Here is an 18,156-nt window from a genome sequence, read left to right as displayed (position 1 = left end):
CCGCTGTTTTTCATTGTTATGCCCCGGAAAAGGTGCACCCAACAAAATGTATAAATGTACATGTTCCCATGTTGCAATCAATAAAGAGTGTTGTTTACTCTCAAACAATCTCAAATGCTCAACCTGCAGGCGAAATGAGCCAGGTCAGGCAGGGGATGCAGTCCCCTGCAGACACACTGGGGGGCGACGGCGCCCCGCCGTCAGTGCTGCAGGCCAGCCGGCTGGCTGCTCACTTCCCTCAGTGGCGCGCTTGCGCCCCCTCTCCGTGGGTGCTGCAAACCGTTGCCATGGGTTACCGGTTGCAGTTCCGGGTCAAGCCGCCTCGTTTCCAAAGAGTCGTGAACACGATTGTCAACCCCGAGGCAGCCTTGGTACTCAGAGAGGAAATACAGGCGCTATTACAGAAGAGAGCAATACGGGTGGTCCCCGCTTCGGAGACGGACAAAGGTTGGTACAGCCGTTATTTTGTCATTCCGAAGAAAGGGGGAGGGCTTCGTCCCATCCTCGACCTGCGAGTCTTGAACACGTACCTGCGAACGTACAGGTTCAAGATGCTAACACTCAGACAGCTCCTGAGTGCAGTCGGCCCGGGAGATTGGTTTGCGACAATCGATCTAACAGATGCTTATTTTCATGTCGCTATACACCCGAAACACAGGCAGTTTCTGAGGTTTGCATTCGAGGGCGTAGCCTACGAATACCTAGTGCTGCCGTTCGGGCTGTCGCTCGCTCCCCGCACCTTTACGAAATGTGCCGAGGCAGCGCTAGCGCCCCTCAGGAAGAGGGGCATCCGCATCTTGGCCTACCTGGACGACTGGGCTCTCGTGGCTTGCTCCAGAGAACAGGCGGAGACGCAGCTGTCGCGGGTTCTGTCACACATTCAGACACTGGGGTTCTCTGTGAACTTTCAGAAGAGCTCGCTAATCCCAGGTCAACAGATCGCTTTTCTCGGTCTGGAAATATGCTCTCTTTCCAGCCGCGCACGGTTGTCAGAGCACAGAGTGGCCGCGTTTCATCGCTGCCTCGCTCAATTTCAGCTGGGACGCAGACTGCGTTTCCAGACGATATTGCGCTTGTTGGGCATGATGGCATCTATGATCGCCGTAGTGCCGCTTGGGCTGTTGAAAATGAGAGCGTTTCAACGCTGGACTCTCTCTCACCGTTTGTGTGCTTCGCGTCACCTCCGGAGGAGGCTGCCGGTAACTGCGTCTTGCATGCTAGCTCTCCGTCCTTGGAGGGAGCCCGGGCTACTGCACCAGGGCTCTCGGATTGGGAGGGTGTTGTTTCGCAAGGTGGTGTCCACAGATGCTTCCCTAAGTGGGTGGGGAGCGCTGTGCGAGGGTGCGTCAGTGAGAGGGATCTGGTCCGCGGCTCAGCGCCAGCTGCACATCAACCACTTAGAGCTGTTAGCAGTGTTCTTAGCTCTAAAGCGTTTCCGTCCAGTCCTGCAGGGCCAGCATGTCTTAGTCAGGACGGACAATTCAACAGTGGTGTCTTATATAAACAGGCAGGGAGGAACACGCTCTCTTCCCCTGTTGCAGCTGTCTCGCTCTCTGCTGTTATGGTGCAGTGTTCATTTTCTGACTCTAAGAGCCACCCATGTCCCGGGCCACCTGAACCTGGGGCCGGACCTTCTCTCCAGGGGGGGTCCTCTGGTGAGAGAATGGAGGTTACACCCTTCAATAGTGGCTCAGATTTGGGATCTATTTGGCGAGGCGCAAATAGATCTTTTTGCTTCCAGGGTGAATGCTCACTGCCCCCTGTACTTCTCCATAATCGACCACGATGCACCCTTGGGCTTGGACGCGCTAGCGCACCAATGGCCAGACGTGCTCCTGTATGCATTTCCCCCAGTGGAAATGATATCTCCAATTCTGGAGAGGGTGCGTCGGCATTCCCTCTCTCTGATCCTGGTGGCCCCTTGGTGGCCCGCGAAGTCGTGGTATGCAGAAATAATCAGCCTGCTTGCAGCAAGTCCTTGGCAGCTTCCTCTCCGCAGGGATCTCCTCTCTCAGGCGGGGGGGAAGTGTTTCATCCGCGCCCGGATCTGTGGCACCTTCATGCTTACCTGCTGAGAGGTTAAACTTGGTTGCTAAGGGTCTGCCACCTAGTGTGGTAGCGACGATTCAGAGCGCCAGGGCCTCGTCTACTAGAGGCTTGTACGCTTACAAATGGCGAGCCTTCGAGCGATGGTGCCAGGACCGCCACACTCTCCCATTTCAGTGCTCTATTGTGGATGTTTTGACATTCCTGCAGGAGCTGTTGGATAAAGGCCTTTCGTTTTCGACGATCAAGGTTTATTTAGCGGCTATATCTGCTTGTCATATCGGTTTTGACAGGGTGACACCAGGTGCGCATCCCCTCGCCGTGCGTTTTCTGAAAGGGGTTCGCCGGCTGAGGCCCGTGCTTAAGTCCAGTGTCCTGGCTTGGGACTTGTCTTTGGTGCTGGAGGCCCTTTGTGGCCCTCCGTTTGAACCCGTTGAGTCGGTAGATATGAAACTTCTTTCGTATGAGACCGCATTACTTCTCGCTTTGGCCTCGGCGAAGCGAGTGGGGGACCTTCATGCGCTGTCTGTGCATCCTGCCTGCACGCAGTTTTCTCCTGATGGCCGCAAGGTCGTATTGCGTCCGAATGCCGCCTATCTTCCCAAGGTCATGCCTGCATCTTATAGTTCAATGGAGTTTGAGTTGCTGAGCTTTTGCTCCCCTCCTTTTGAATCTGAGGAGCAGAGGAGGGTGCATTCTCTTTGTCCGGTGCGTGCGCTACGCACCTACATTGAGCGCACTCGGGATGTGCGTTTGTGTGACCAGTTGTTTGTCTGCTTCGCTAATCCGAATAGAGGTAGAGCTCTGTCCGGACAGAGGCTGTCCCACTGGATTGTAGAAGCTATCTCGCTGGCATACAGCACCGGAGGTTTTGCGTTGCCCCACGGGGTGGGAGCTCATTCCACCAGGGGGATGGCGACCTCATGGGCTCTTTTTAGAGGGGTGCCTGTGGCTGATATTTGTGCAGCGGCTAATTGGGCGTCGCCGCACACTTTTGTGCGGTTTTATCGGTTGGACGTTACAGCCCCTTCGGTGGCTCATGCTGTCCTTTCTGCTGGGTCTACCACTCACTAAGGATGTGGTGGTCCCGTTCCGGTTCGGTGGCTGCTCTGCGGGGCGTGTATATAGGTCCCATACTTATGTGTTGTACCGAGTGAATCGACTGAAAGGGAACGGTTAGTTATGTCTATAACTTCTGTTCCCTGAAGGAGAGGAACGAGGTACAACACAGGGTGGCCCCACTGAGCAGTTGGCTCGGTGAAGAGCGGCTATCGAACTGAGGGATGACGGTGATGGCAGCGGCTATATGTGCGGGCGGGGCCTTGCGCGTGTCATCACACGTCATCTGCCGTAAAGGCGTGAATAAAGGTTTCTTCAGCCAGGACACGCGAGGGCGTGATATCCCATACTTATGTGTTGTACCTCGTTCCTCTCCTTCAGGGAACAGAAGTTATAGACATAACTAACCGACTCTCATACAGCGAGACTCAAATGCCTTTAAACATCAGCTTATCCTGCTGATCCAAGTCCAACACTGAGTTTGTAAAAAGATGTTTGTCAATCATTTTGTTTGGTTTCTGAGGAAAATGATTCAATAAGTTGCTGCTAATACACAACATTTCATCATATTTCCTCATAACCCTCTTTTGTCTGACCATTTGATCCCATTTGAATTTGCAATAAAGGATCCACAGAGTTTGGTGACAATAATGACAGTAGATGTTTGTGTGAAAGTGCTGGAAGCAAATGAGTGTGTGATGTTCTTTCAGTGTTGCACTTTGTAGACGCTCCCTGAGCACTGGTCTCACAGCCAGCTGCACATAGAGACCAGTGTTGTTAGTCCAGGTCAGAAGATGACTTGTTGCAATGAAAATGAGCTTGTAGTTTGTCTGCTTTAATAATGTGACTGGAAAAAGGTGTTGGACTTCAAATATGTCCATTTCTGTCACACTTCACCTTTAAAAGTGAAGCCATGTGGTTCCTGGAAGGAAAAACACGACTTTTTCAAGTCTTTGTCCTGTTTTTATGAGAAATGTACGACTTTAATGTTCTTTTTTTTTTATACTCAATTTTTATTATAATTTACAACATTGCAACTTGTACTTGTCGATGTTCACAAGTAGGACAGTTACAGGAACTGCAATGCAGAAATGTAGATTAAAATAAGAACTGCAATTAGGAAGCACAAAACAAAACCCAAGCAAGCAAACAAACAGACAACAACATAACAAAAAGAAAACAAAACAAAAACTTTATGTAATATTAAATAACTTGTGACAAACTTAGCCGTAAATGGACAAAACGAAACAGACCTATGCTAAATTATTGAAACAGTAAAGCATGTATGGGTCGCCAACGCTCAGTAAACTATTCTCTCTGAATCCGCAGAGCAGATGTTATTTCCTCCATCTGGTAAATTTCTCTTGCTTTATCAATCCACATATTATATGAAGGTGGGTCAAGATTCAGCAATTTAATAGTGATACACTTTAGTGCTGCTGTAAGCAAGATTCTTAAGAGATACGTTTTATTGTTTTTCCCGCAAAACCCTTTGGTAAGACTCCTAAAATGGCTAACTGTTGGTCTTTTGTTAATGGTTGTTGGAAAACTGTACTGAGGACTTTAAATATGTCATTCCAAAGTGAGCAGATTTTTGGGCATGACCAGAATATATGTGAGTGGGTTCCTAAAGAAGTACCACAATTTCGCCAGCAGGTGTCAGGATTTGTAGGCTTCATTTTGGCAATTATCTCTGGGGTTCTAAAATATCTCATGACCACCTTCCATTTAAATTCTCTCCACAGCCCAGAATTAGTCACCAGATGGGCTTCACCGAACACCTCTTCCCAGGTGTCCTCTGAGATTTGAGTGCCAGTCTCAGCTTCCCACCTTGCCTTAATATCCAAAGTTGCATTTGTATTGAAACTCATAAATGCGTTATAAAAATGACTGATTAATTTTGGGGAGGAATTACTTTGAAATATTTTTAGAAATATTTCCTCAATGGGTGAGGGCTCCAAAACTTGCCTCCATTCTTTATGTTTTGTCAAAAAGCTTCTTAGCTGCAGAAATCTAAAAAAGTCAGAAGAAGGAAGCCGAAACTGACCTCAACTGTTCAAATGAGCTCAGGTGCCCATTCCTCACAACATGACAAAGTTGATGAAGCCCGCTATGTGACCATGCTCTGAAGCCAGAGTCTTCCACAATAGGAGAAAAACCCTGCAGGGAGGAGAGGCTTGATAACATTGAAATTTCTTTTGGAAGACCAAATGATTGTTTGATTCTACGCCAAATCTTTAGTGTGACCCTCGTCCGTTCCCCCATATGCACATTTTTAATTGAAATGTTAGAACAAAGCAGGGATTCCAATGATCTTTCGCACATTGTCTTCTCAATGTTTAGCCACTGAGTTTCAGACAAATCCCGCACCCATACAGTCAGGGGTCTCATCTGAGCTGCCCAGAAATAATATTTCAGGTTTGGAACAGCCAATCCCCCCTGCAGTTTTGACAGTTTTAATGTTTGGAACTTGATCATCCCTCATGTGTATTTAGTCTCTGTGTTTCATGTCTCTGTGTCGCATCATCTGTGTTCCCACCCTCCATATTTTCATGCCCAGTCTTTTGTATTCTTAGCCATAGCTTTCCGTGTCTTCATGATTTATTATAGTATTAGTTCCCCAGTTTAGTTCTCTTCACTGTGATTCTGCCTACAATTTTTTTGTAGTTTATTGCACTTTTTTGCAATTAATGTAGTTACTATGGACTTAATGCATACATATTATTAAAATATGGGCTATAACAGTTGTATAGCAACTTGAAATGCTCCCACAAATGGCACTACAACATGTAAAAAAATAATATAAGCTCTGGCGGACTTGGTTCTATAGTAGGTCTTAAAGGGTTAAATAAATATCGTCAAATAATCGAGATTTCAATTTCAGTGAAAATAATCGTGATTATCATTTTTGTCATAATCGAGCAGCCCTACTTTTGTTTAATGAATCTGAAATTGCCCTCAATTTTCCCTCAATTTTCTCGTTTATTAAACTATTAAGCTCAGTACGTAACATTTTAAGATCGGAAAGCAAATTGGCTGTCCGTGCTTTTTTGTGTTGTTGCTCTAGGTGTTTAATTTTGGCCTCCAATTCACACCGCCTAGCCTCTTTTCTTTTCTTCCTGTCACTTGCAAATGATATTATGCGACCTCTAATGTATGCCTTGGCGCAATCCCAGAGAGTTAAAGGCGATATCTCCGGAGTTGTGTTCAACTGCAAGTAAGTATTTAGTTCAGTATGTATGAACTCACAAAACTGGCTGTCATTTAGGAGTGAGGCATTTAGTCGCCAGACTTTAATGTTCTTGATGCTCCTGTACCATCTCTGTGTCATCCTCCTCGCTCCCTCTTTGCACTCAGGCTTTGTGCATCATTAACACTCACATGAGGAAAACCAAAGTTTTACTGGGCAGAAGATGATCATCAGTGACGCTGTCTTTAAAATACTCTTGTTAGAAATGTTCGACTTTAATGTGAAACATTCAGAGTTTTTTCTCTTGTTGTGTTTGTTTGAAGCTGCTTCCTGTTGGCTTCAGCTGTTTGGAGTTTCCATTTTCTAAACTTCTACATTCTGAACCTTCTTCAGCTCTGAACAGATGATGAAACACTGAATGATTTCAAGCACTTTGTCTAATAAACTTACATCTTTCATTCTTTATACAGATTGGAGAGCTGTGGTTTGTCAGATATTGGCCTTGAATATCTGGCAGCAGCACTGAAGTCCAACCCCTCGTATCCCACAGAGGTGGACCTGAGTGGAACCTACAGCAACCTGAAGGATACAGGAGTGAAGCATCTGTGTGGTTTTCTGGAGAATCCACGATGTCGATTTGAAACTCTGAGGTCAGTCAGCATGTTTTAGTTGTGCTGAGATGAATATGATGTGAAAGTTGTGCTGACACTAAACTGCAGACATCAGGCTGATATTATACTGATCCACACTGAGGATCTTCATGGTAAAGTCTGTTTTCTTCTTCTCTGGTTTAGTCCATTGACTGCAGCAGAACAATGTTCACATTTCAAACAGTGATACTCAACGTATGGCCCGCGGCCCACACGCGGCCTGCCCACCTTTCCTGATTCAGAGAGAGGGGACCCTGATTAACTGTGTAGCTTCTTCCTCACAGTTCTAAGTATCAGACACAACAATGAATAATCCACAGCTGACTGTCTTTAGCAGGTCAAAGGTCACGGCACACAGCACTCTGTGAAACAGTTTGGAGCAGGAATTCTTGCACATTTACAAACTGACACTGCTGCACGGCATGCTGGGTAATGCTAGCTGCTCAGGTATGGGTGTGGTAACGGCTGTGAGACTCTGTGGCTGCAGAACACTGAGGAAGAGAAAAGAGAAGTGGAGGATGAAGAAAAGAGGCGGAGATGAAGCAGAAGTTTAGCTCCAGAGAGGAGATGTTTCTGTGTGGGCGGGTGATAGGTTTGTAGCTTGAACCTATTCGCTGGAACGTTGAAGACAATATAATTACACAGCAAGCAAGACCCGAAGTAGGCAAAGTTCTTCTTGTTACTCATTCAATTCAATTCAATTTTATTTATATAGCGCCAAATCACAACAAAAGTCGTCTCAAGGCGCTTCATAGATACAGAGAAAAACCCAACAATCATATGACCCCCTATGAGCAAGCACTTTGGCGACAGTGGGAAGGAAAAACTCCCTTTTTACAGGAAGAAACCTCCGGCAGAACCAGGCTCAGGGAGGGGCGGCCATCTGCTGGTTGGGGTGAGAGAAGGAAGACAGGATCAAGACATGCTGTGGAAGAGAGACAGAGGTTAATAACAGATATGATTCAATGCAGAGAGGTCTGTTAACACATAGTGAGTGAGAAAGGTGACTGGAAAGGAAAAACTCAATGCATCATGGGAATCCCCCGGCAGCCTACGTCTATTGCAGCATAACTAAGGGAGGATTCAGGGTCACCTGGTCCAGCCCTAACTATATGCTTTAGCAAAAAGGAAAGTTTTAAGCCTAATCTTAAAAGTAGAGATAGTGTCTGTCTCCTGAATCCAAACTGGAAGCTGGTTCCACAGAAGAGGGGCCTGAAAACTGAAGGCTCTGCCTCCCATTCTACTTTTAAATACTCTAGGAACAACAAGTAGGCCTGCAGAGCGAGAGCGAAGTGCTCTAATAGGGTGATATGGTACTACAAGGTCATTAAGATAAGATGGGGCCTGATTATTTAAGACCTTGTATGTGAGGAGCAGGATTTTGAATTCAATTCTGGATTCAACAGGAAGCCAATGAAGGGAAGCCAAAACAGGAGAAATCTGCTCTCTCTTTCTAGTCCCTGTCAGGACTCTTGCTGCAGCATTTTGGATTAGCTGAAGGTTTTCAGGGAGTTTTTTGGACATCCTGATAATAATGAATTACAGTCGTCCAGCCTGGAAGTAATAAATGCATGAACTAGTTTTTCAGCGTCACTCTGAGACAGGATATTTCTAATTTTAGAGATGTTGCACAAATGGAAGAAAGCAGTCTTACATATTTGTTTAATATGTGCGTTGAAGGACATGTCCTGGTCAAAAATGACTCCAAGGTTCCTCACAGCGTTACTGGAGGCCAAGGTAATGCCATCCAGAGTAAGAATCTGCTTAGAGACCATATTTCTAAGCTTTTCAGGGCCGAGTACAATAAGCTCAGTTTTATCTGAAATGAGAAGCAGAAAGTTATGCATGAGGGAGACCTGCCTGGAGCCAAGTGTCGTTCCCCATTGCACTCCTTTTATTGTGGTTACATGAATATGCATAGGGTCATTAACATATGACGTCTACATAGGTATACATGTGAACAAAAAATACTGTGTGTGTGTGTGTGTGTGTGTGTGTGTGTGTGTGTGTGTGTGTGTGGGGGGGGTCAGAGTGTGACCCCATAAATGACTTCCCTAAACCTGCTGGTCTGGAAGTTCAACAGTTCATCTAAACAAAAGGCACTTAGCATAAAACAGATATAGATACGTTTATCCTGCCATAAAACAATAAAACAAGGTACGACCTCTTCCCATGCTCCCAGGATGCAGGTGTGCATTCCAGTGTGGAATACACACCAAGCCTTTGCAGCCTGCTAAAGATCACACATCCTATCAGTACACAATTTATTATACACCTCTAAGAATATATGGTTAAATATTTCTAAGCATAAATGACAATCAACAATACAAAACCTAACAGCGGGGCTCAGGCAGCTCCGCCCACACAGTGACAGTGAAGCAGGTGAAGAGCAATAAATGAAGACAGCAGACAGGATTTGATAAGCTGATGTACAAACATGTAGAAATGGGCCCATACAGACTGAAGCGTGTCTCCTTTGCATCTTCCATATTTGATACTGAGAGTTTCCAGAAGAGCAAACATCAAACACGCCTCCAAACATGTGACGAGTCAGACTGACATCATTTCTACAGAGAACAGTGTGAGCTCTCAGCAGGTCACTTCAATAAGAAGGACAAAGTGCAGCAGGAATGACTAAACCCACTAACAGTCTGATATCCCCGTGTTCCTGTTGTTCTACAGCGTCATCATTAATGCTGCTCCACCACCATCACTGCAGCTGACCAATCAGCTTCTGTCACGTCATGTGACGCTCTGTGACTCAGACTGGAGAAATGCTAAATGGCTAACCTGAAGCTAACCTGAGAAACAGTCAAAGTACTGATGATTCCTACAAAGTGTGTGTGTTCAGTATGAGATGAGTGTGAACGAAACCATGGAGGAGCGGGCCGTGGCTGCTCTCACACACGTTTGCTGCAGGGGCGGAGCTACAGAAATGTTCATAGGGGGCAAAATCAAAGCCATTATTGTTGACACATATGCAGCTGTTACATCCTGTAATATGCATTAAATATGGTTCAAATACATTAAATGCATTAAATATGCATGTTTCATATAAATATAGTCTACAACGGTGTTTCCTTCAGCCCACATAAGGAAACAGTTGAGTCAGATAAAGACAGAAGGCCTTTTCCACGTCCCTCTGCTCAGTGTTAAAGTGCTGATGATGTTCAAGCTCAGGCAGCAGGAGGGATTTCTAAGCATCCTTCACTGATCCACAACAAAGGTCCAGAGTTTGATCCCTCCTAGTAGGACAGGAAACATACTGATAAGAGTTTCAAAGTGTCTTTGTAAGCAGACATGATTGAAATGAGCCAGTCTGAGTTTGGTTCCTGCAGTTTGTGCTTCATAAACAGAGCTGAAGCAGAGGCAGCGTGTGCCTGCAGGTGAATGTACACTGCTGTTATAAGAGCTGTGGAAACTCAGGTCAAAAGGACGTAACCACACTGCTGACAGTTCCAGGACAGTCACAGAGTTACAGCATCATTTGTGACCATAAAGACAGAAAGCTCATCCAAATCCTGGGATTAAAAGTCTGTCCTGGTGGTGTCCAGTCAAACACGTCTCTGTGAAAGCTTCAATCCAACAGGCCCCAAAGTCCTTCTGCTCATTTCCTCGCCGGGTTCTTGATGCTCCTGTACCATCTCTCTGTCATCCTCCTCGCTCCCTCTTTGCACTCACAGTCTTTGTGCATCATTAACACTCACATGTGGAAAACCAAAGTTTTACTGGGCAGAAGATGATCATCAGTGACGCTGTCTTTAAAATACTCTTGTTAGAAATGTACGACTTTAATGTGAAACATTCAGAGTTTTTTCTCTTGTTGTGTTTGTTTGAAGCTGCTTCCTGTTGGCTTCAGCTGTTTGGAGTTTCCATTTTCTAAACTTCTACATTCTGTTTCTTGTTTTTGTTTTTCTATTGTGGACTGCTGTCCCCCACAATGGAGCTCAGAGTTTTAGGGACAATGGTGTTCTTTATCACATTTTTCACGGCATCTGTGTCCGGAGAGTGAGTGGAGGTCCGACCTCCCATTGTTTACAGCAGGGATCAGCTGTTTGCCCTCAGGGCCTCCGCTGCCCTGCCTACCGCCCTGCGAGCCAACATCCCCTGTGAGGAGGAAGAGACACGGTTCTCGGGCCGGGATCGGGTGTCGCAGTAAAGTTAGGAGGTACCGGCCAGTGATTCCATTTGTTATTACGGGGAATGTGAGATCGCTCCCCAATAAAGTAGCAATGATTGTTTTATAATAGAAAAGCTGTTTTTATATGTTGTTTTTGTTGTTGGTTAGGAAAAACAGATATAATGTATCTTATCACTCATTTACCACAAGGAGAAAAATAAATAAATAATACTGCTACTATACGATCACAGGTTTGGTTTCAGCTAGAACTTTTAAAAGAAAGACTTTGTTGATGTTGTGTTGTATAAATATATCTTAGTAATTTGTTAAGTGTTATGTTTAGAAAGAAAAAGGAAAAAAACTCCCAAGCTGGTGAACTGAATGTTGCAGTTGCTTTGCACACTGTTAATGAAGACTGTGTGCTGTGTTCTTTGTACCAGTTGCCAGAATAAAGAGGGAGCCCAGAGTAAGGGCAAGTCCAGCGTTGCAGTGCCATCCTTTCTACATGGGCATATCATACCACTTGCAAAATAGACTCACAGAACAGTAACAGCTACATTGTGTTTTGAGATGTAAGAGATTTGAGATGTTGTGTAGTTAGTGTGTAGTGTAGTCAATAGTTTTGTTGTGTGTGTCAGAACAATGAGGCGACTGCTGAATGTTACAGGTGTTACAGCAGTGATACATCTGCTGCTGTCAGGCCTGCAGGTATCAGGCTGTTGTTCTCCTTAATCTCATAGTGGACAGAAATTATTTTTGGAGTGGCACAAATAATTTGTGTGGCATCAGATTTGATGCAGAACAGCTGATTGTTCTGTAAATAGTTTGAAATGTTTGTTTTTAGGTAAACAGCTGCAAAAAACTTTGTTGTTTGCAAAACTCAGTAACTTTTTTTAAAGAACTATATAATTAATTGCCCAACATTGGTCTTTATTTACTGTATTTTGCAGACAGAGTTACAGACTCTCTCCCAGACCACAGACTCATAATACAGGTCAGAGCTTTAGATAAAAAAAAAAAAAGAAAAAAGAAAGTTGTGTTTTCAAATTCGGAGTCCAAGTTATTTTTACTTCCAATAGTATTAAGATACTACACAGGTCATGAACAAGATTTTTTTTTATTTTCATTGTAAGTGGGCTAAAGCAGTTAATTGAAAGTAGTCTAAAATAAATGTAAATGCTGTAATTTGATTATTTTAATAAACCATGTAACTTGGATGGATTCGATGCTGGCGTGACCACAGTGCACACGTCTGCTGTCGCTCACAGTGGTCCAAAGGACCGCTCAGGGGGTTTGTGTGTTCGCTCAGACACATGAAAAATTAGAGGGAACATTGGTCGGACATGCTGTGGTTGACTTGTTAAATAGTCCGTAATCCAACCTAGCAGTGGGACATCCACCTGCATTTCCGTGAGCTTATTCCCCAGCAGTGATGGTCTGATTGTGTTAAAAGCACAAGTCAAAGAACATGACCCTCACAGTGCTCCCAACAATGTCCAGATGAGAATAAGCCTGGTCCAGCAGGTAGATGATGGCATCCTCCACGCCGATACGGGGTTGATAAGCAAACTGTAGGGGGTCCAGCCAGGGCTCCACGAGCAGACGCAGATGTTTCAAGATGAGTCTCTCTAGCGTCTTCATGACATGTGAGGTCAGAGCCACTGGCCTGTAGTCACCGAGGGTCGACGGGTTGATCTTTTTAGGGAAAGGAACCAGGCAGGATGTCTTCCAGAGTGATGGGACTCTCTGCATTTCCAGACTCATGTTGAAGATCTGTTGTAGAACTCCAGACAGCTGGGAAGCACATCACCTGAGGGTCCTGGGACTGACACCGTCAGGGCCAGCAGCTTTTCTGGAGTGGAGTCTGCCCAATTCTCTTTTGATGTCATCTGCTGAGAGGGACAGGGTGGAGGGGGCAGGAGAGGGGGGAGGAGAAAGGAGAAGATGGGAAGAGCTGGGTGTGGAGACAGGAGACGCAGAACAGTCAAACCTATTGAAGTGCAGATTTAGGTTGTTAGCACTTTCGACATCCCCATCCATCCCAACACCTCTCTTTTGTCTCAGGCCAGTGATGGCCCGCATCCCATTCCACACCTCCCTGTTGTATATGTGTCTTTCTGGCTGCTGTTACAACCAGATTTCCCCTTGTGGGAAAATTATAGGATTATTCTATTCTATTCTATTCTATTCTGAGCCTTCTTCAGCTCTGAACAGATGATGAAACACTGAATGATTTCAAGCTCACACTTTGTCTAATAAACTTACATCTTTCATTCTCTATACAGATTGGAGAGCTGTGATTTGTCAGAGATCAGCTGTGATTATCTGGAAGCAGTGCTGAAGCTCAACCCTTTGTATCCCAGAGAGGTGGACCTGAGCTCCAACAAGCTGCAGGATTCAGGAGTGAAGCAGCTGTGTGTTCTTCTGGGGAATCCACAACATCAAATTGAAACTCTGAGGTCAGTCTCCACGTTTTAGTTGTGCTGACACTGTCGATCTGTGGAACTAAAACCTTTATACAGGAAGTCTGGTTCAGCTCTTTGTAGACCTTCTAATCTCTGATCCTCTGAGTCTTACTCAGTAGATGATGCAGAGTTGTGAAGCCGATGTGGGTGAGGACACTCGCCCAGCTCTAACTACTTTGACGTCCAGGCGGCTTCCCTGCTTGTCCTGATACAAACAAACCTGAGTAACCTTGCAGGTCAGATCTCATCAGTCACACCTGTTATGGCAGCTCTCCTCTAGATTGTAGTTCTTGTTAACCTGGGATGGTTTTAGAAGGTCTGGACCACAGACTGCAAGGGAAGATATTACTGGGAAAGGCCAAAGCAACCTATTACACTCATTAAACACTAACATAGATGAATACTCAGATTTAAACCTTTATTGTTTCACAAAGGGTTAAAAAGGGAATGCCCACAGTTTAGACTGCAGCAGATTTTATTAAAGCAGTTTGACAGGAGCAAAGCAAAAACACAAAGAATAAGTGTTTCACATATTAATACATATAACATAATAATAAAAGAAAAGCAAAATAATGATGAAAAAGAATGAAAAAGTTGTCCAGAGCAGCAGGATGTCTGAGGTCTGCAGAAACACAAAAACACAGCAGCTAAAAATAGTTGTTGAAAGAAAACGAGGTGGGAGCTGCTGATTCCTGAGTTTTGATACTGGATTAGCTTCAGTAGTTATTCCCATCACTGCTGTAGGAGCTACATTTAGTCACAGCTGATTGTCTTCTTTGACCAATCAGAAGACTACTGTTGTAAAAACAAGCAGACAAAGAACCAATGGGAGTGAAGAACAGGATGAAGAGCTCGTGTTATGGAGGCAAAGCAATAATCAGCAGACTGTAGCAGTTTCTATCTGGATGAAAGTAGAAGGAGCTCAGCGGAGCTCAGTCCCATATCTTTGGTTAGAAACAACATCAGTGATTTCCTGCTGCTCGAGATGATTCCAGCAGCTCTCATTACAGCAGCTGATGAGAGAAACAGCTGATGGCTCACAGCTCGTACACTGTTGGATCTCCAGATGTTCACGTGGCTGAAGTCTGTGAAGAAACTGTGGTCCACGTAGTTCACACGGCCTCAGATTGGACCGAGCTTCCTGGATCACTGCAGCATCCTCAGCTGGTACATGGACGTCTCTGCTCCTCAGTCTTGGAGCCCCTGCAGGTCCGTCCACACCACCGGGGTCTTCTCACTCACCTTTCCTTTGTCCTCGTCCTTCATCGGCCGTGCTGTGTCTTTGTTCCTGCGGTGTTGTTCCCACGATGCAGCGCTGATGTTCCCTCCTTGAATGCACAACAAGTACGGTGCTGGTCTTTCTCGGGTGGAGCAGAGACAGATTGAAGTCTTTCAGGCTTTAGTGCCGACTTCCCTGACAGAGGCTGGACTCCATGGTCTGCACAGGAGGCTTCTACACTGTGTGGAGGTGACTCCTGGACTCGAAGACAGGCTGCAGGTACATGTGTGATGAAGAGGACCTACAGCAGTGTGATGGAGCTGCAGGTCTGAAGGAAGTCCTGCTGTCCTGTCCCACCCTCATCTTTGCTTCCTCTGTCTTCTCTGGACTTGTCCTCCTGTTTCAGAAACAGCACTGCTTCATGCCGAGGGTGGACGGGAGCATTGGCTCCGATTCTTTTGCCATCCACCACAAGGAGACACTGATGCTGACCTCCTGATTCATCTGCATGTGTTCTGCTTCACACTGCTCACCTCCACCAAAGACTTCACAAACATCTTCTTTCTTTGAGTCCAGTTTGTCCCACAAACACTTCCAAATCTCCTCCTCTGAGATTCTGCAGCTTCTTGCAGTGTGACTCAGCTGACTTCTGACAGACCACAGACTGGCACAGCATCCACATGTGTCTCCTTTCAAACAGGCTCTTGATGTTTCCTCCCACATCATTCTGGCCTCTCAGTCTCCTTTGTTCTCCAGCTCTGTAGCTCCAGCTGGTGAAGCTTCAGTTTTCCATGTTGGTAACAGTAAACTACAGCCTCTGCTGTCAGCTGGGTAACTAAACAGAGCTGCAGCACGTCTCTGCGGTGGTGCTACATCCAGCCTGCAGACGGCCGTCTCATGAGCTTCTCATGCTCTTCTCATGCTCAAAGAAGTTTAACAGGAAGGACGACTCGTCCATCAGGTGTCCAGCTGTCCGTGACCGTGTCCACAGCAGAGTGTGACCGAGGCTTCATGCTAACACGCACACATGAAGCTAATACCACCACGAGCAGCTGCTCAGTGGATTTGGAGGACAAATGTCTGCAGCTTCTCACAGGCAGTATGCAGAATGTGGATCTCCACAAAGACTGTGGAGAGCTCGTCCCACACTCTAAATCCACACTTGTCTGCACAAAACTTGTCACACGTTCCCGTCACAAGTGTCTTCTAAGTGAAGCTACCAGGTTCAGGTCCAGCTTGTTTATCTGGAGCTGCAGTAGATGATCCATCCTCACAAAGCAACACAGCAGATATGCAAACGCACAACACAACCAAAGGATTCTCTCTGCATGTCTGTGGCTGATGCTGCTGGAACGAAGCTGTTTGAAACCTTGTTGTTCTGCACTTTGGGACCAGAAGAGGAAACTGAAGCTCTGTGCAGAGGGTTCAATGGAAGCAGCCAAGCGCTGTAAGTGTCTGCTGTACAGGGATGCTGGTTCAGCTGTGGCTCAGTTTCACAGTGTGACTCAATAAAAGCAGCAGGAAATCAAAGCTTGATGCTTTCATCAGTGTGGAAATAAGAAAGTTTCCTGTGACAGACGCTGGAGCTCTTTCACTCTCAGCTTCACAGTTTCAGCTTCAAACTTCTTCCAACATGTTTCTAACACGGCCACATTCCACCTTAATGGAGCTGATATCTTGTGCATCAGCACATTTTCTAAAGGCAGCGATCACATCTTTAGTTTTGGATGTTTAACTGCAGATTGTTTATGTGTTTATAGCACATTAATTACAGCAGCAGTGTTGACCACAGTGCTGTACAAGCATCCAAAATAACTATTAAAATAACTCCTAATATTAATATCACACATCAAATATCAAATAACTCTCATGCTGTATTAAAAGCCAGTGAATACAAATGTGTTTTCAGAGCAGATTTACAGAGACTGACAGCAGGAGCTGGGGCTGTTCGATAGAACGATGTATATATGATGACCATATGAAAACGTCTATCGTTTCATATCACGCTCTTTGTTTCCTGCTTATGTGTTTGTGTTTTCCAGATAAAGCTTTCAAAATAAATCTGAAGATCCTGTTGAGAGTTTTCAAAATAAACACAATACAGTACTGCGGTCGCTGGTTTATCGAGTTACGTTCTAAAAATAAGTCTCAGAATGAAGTAGCAGCTTTATGTTTTACAAGTATTATAGAAGTTTTAAGGCAGTTAAACCCTCACTGCACACTTTCTACACTTTTCTCAGACAGGCGTGAACATTTTCACACTTTTCTCTCTTGTTTAAACAAGGTTCATAGAAAACTTTTTCATAGAAAAATAAGTTCATTATTAAAGAATGAAAGCAAAGTGTTTCTGAAATGTGTCAAATCAGCCTTTGCTGGCATTAAATGAGCTTGGTTCTGTGTGAGGAGCACTCGTCCATGGCCTGGGCTCCTCGCTGTCAGGTAAAGTTTCATAAAGCTTTTGAGTTTTTCTGCAGATAATGTTGGTGTCCAGCACGATGTTCTTTTTCCTGCAGTCACTGAGCCACAAAGCCAAAGCTGACTCCATCCTTACGATGTTCTTGTTGTGGACAGTTACAACCTTTTTGCCTCCTTGTTGAAACTATGATGGTCAGCATCTTCCTCTGCCTTTGGCTGCTACCACAGGTGCAAAACGTCTCGTCATCATTGTTGTTTGTTGGGGACAAAACGTGCAAACATACAGTGCAGCACTGCAGAGTCACACTGCTGTAAATTTGAACACATTCTGTACTGTACAGCAGACACGGCACGAGATTGACTGACGATGGTCTACAGCCAATCAGGACGCAGAACGCAACACGCTGTACATAACAAAAGCATGCAAAATTGCACAAAAAAGATCAGCGAAACAGCGAGGCCGCCAAAGGTGAACTGTGTTACAGCGAGGGACCAGCGTATATGTGGTTGTTGGGACGATAAATGTCTTTGAGCTTGTGTCAGAAGACGAGCTGCAGCTTTCTGGACCAGCTGCAGTCTTGCCAGGCAGGTCCCACTAACTCCAACATATAAGGAGTTACAATAATCCAGCTGGGACGTCATGAAAACGTGGATCGCCCGTTCAAGGTTTTTAAAAGATATAAATGATCTCACCTTAGATAAAAGCCTCAGTTTGAAGAAAGACCGCTGTACAACTGAGCTCAGCTGTTTTTCAAAGGTCACATTGCCGTCAAATATAAGCCCCAAATGTAATAATGCGATTTAATAAAAGAGCTGAACCAGTCTAATAGAGCGCCCTTGATGCCACCATGCTCCAATGGTGAGGTCAAGATGCTGTGGTCAAGGCAGCGGTCAGATCCAAAAGCACAGCGGAGTCTCCTGATCAGTGGCTGATAAAAGATCATTAAGAACTTTCCAAAGTGCAGTTTCAGTGCTGTGAAGAGCTTTAAAAC

General features: G+C 45.2%; 1 protein-coding gene across 1 annotated transcript in view; it reads left to right on the top strand.

Moving 5' to 3' along the window:
• The window catches only part of LOC308394299 (uncharacterized protein), a 1,060,216-nt gene that overhangs the window by 441,404 nt on the left and 600,656 nt on the right, over positions 1–18,156 (top strand). The window contains exons 19-20 of the mRNA XM_080878552.1: positions 6,766–6,945; positions 13,351–13,524. Coding sequence (XP_080734678.1) covers positions 6,766–6,945; positions 13,351–13,524 — 354 coding nt within the window. The remainder of the gene's footprint in view (positions 1–6,765; positions 6,946–13,350; positions 13,525–18,156) is intronic.

This window comes from Rhamphochromis sp. 'chilingali', assembly GCF_963969265.1.
Source record: "Rhamphochromis sp. 'chilingali' genome assembly, chromosome: 3".
In the NCBI taxonomy this organism is placed as follows: domain Eukaryota; kingdom Metazoa; phylum Chordata; class Actinopteri; order Cichliformes; family Cichlidae; genus Rhamphochromis; species Rhamphochromis sp. 'chilingali'.
This window is presented reverse-complemented; position numbering and strand designations above follow the sequence as displayed.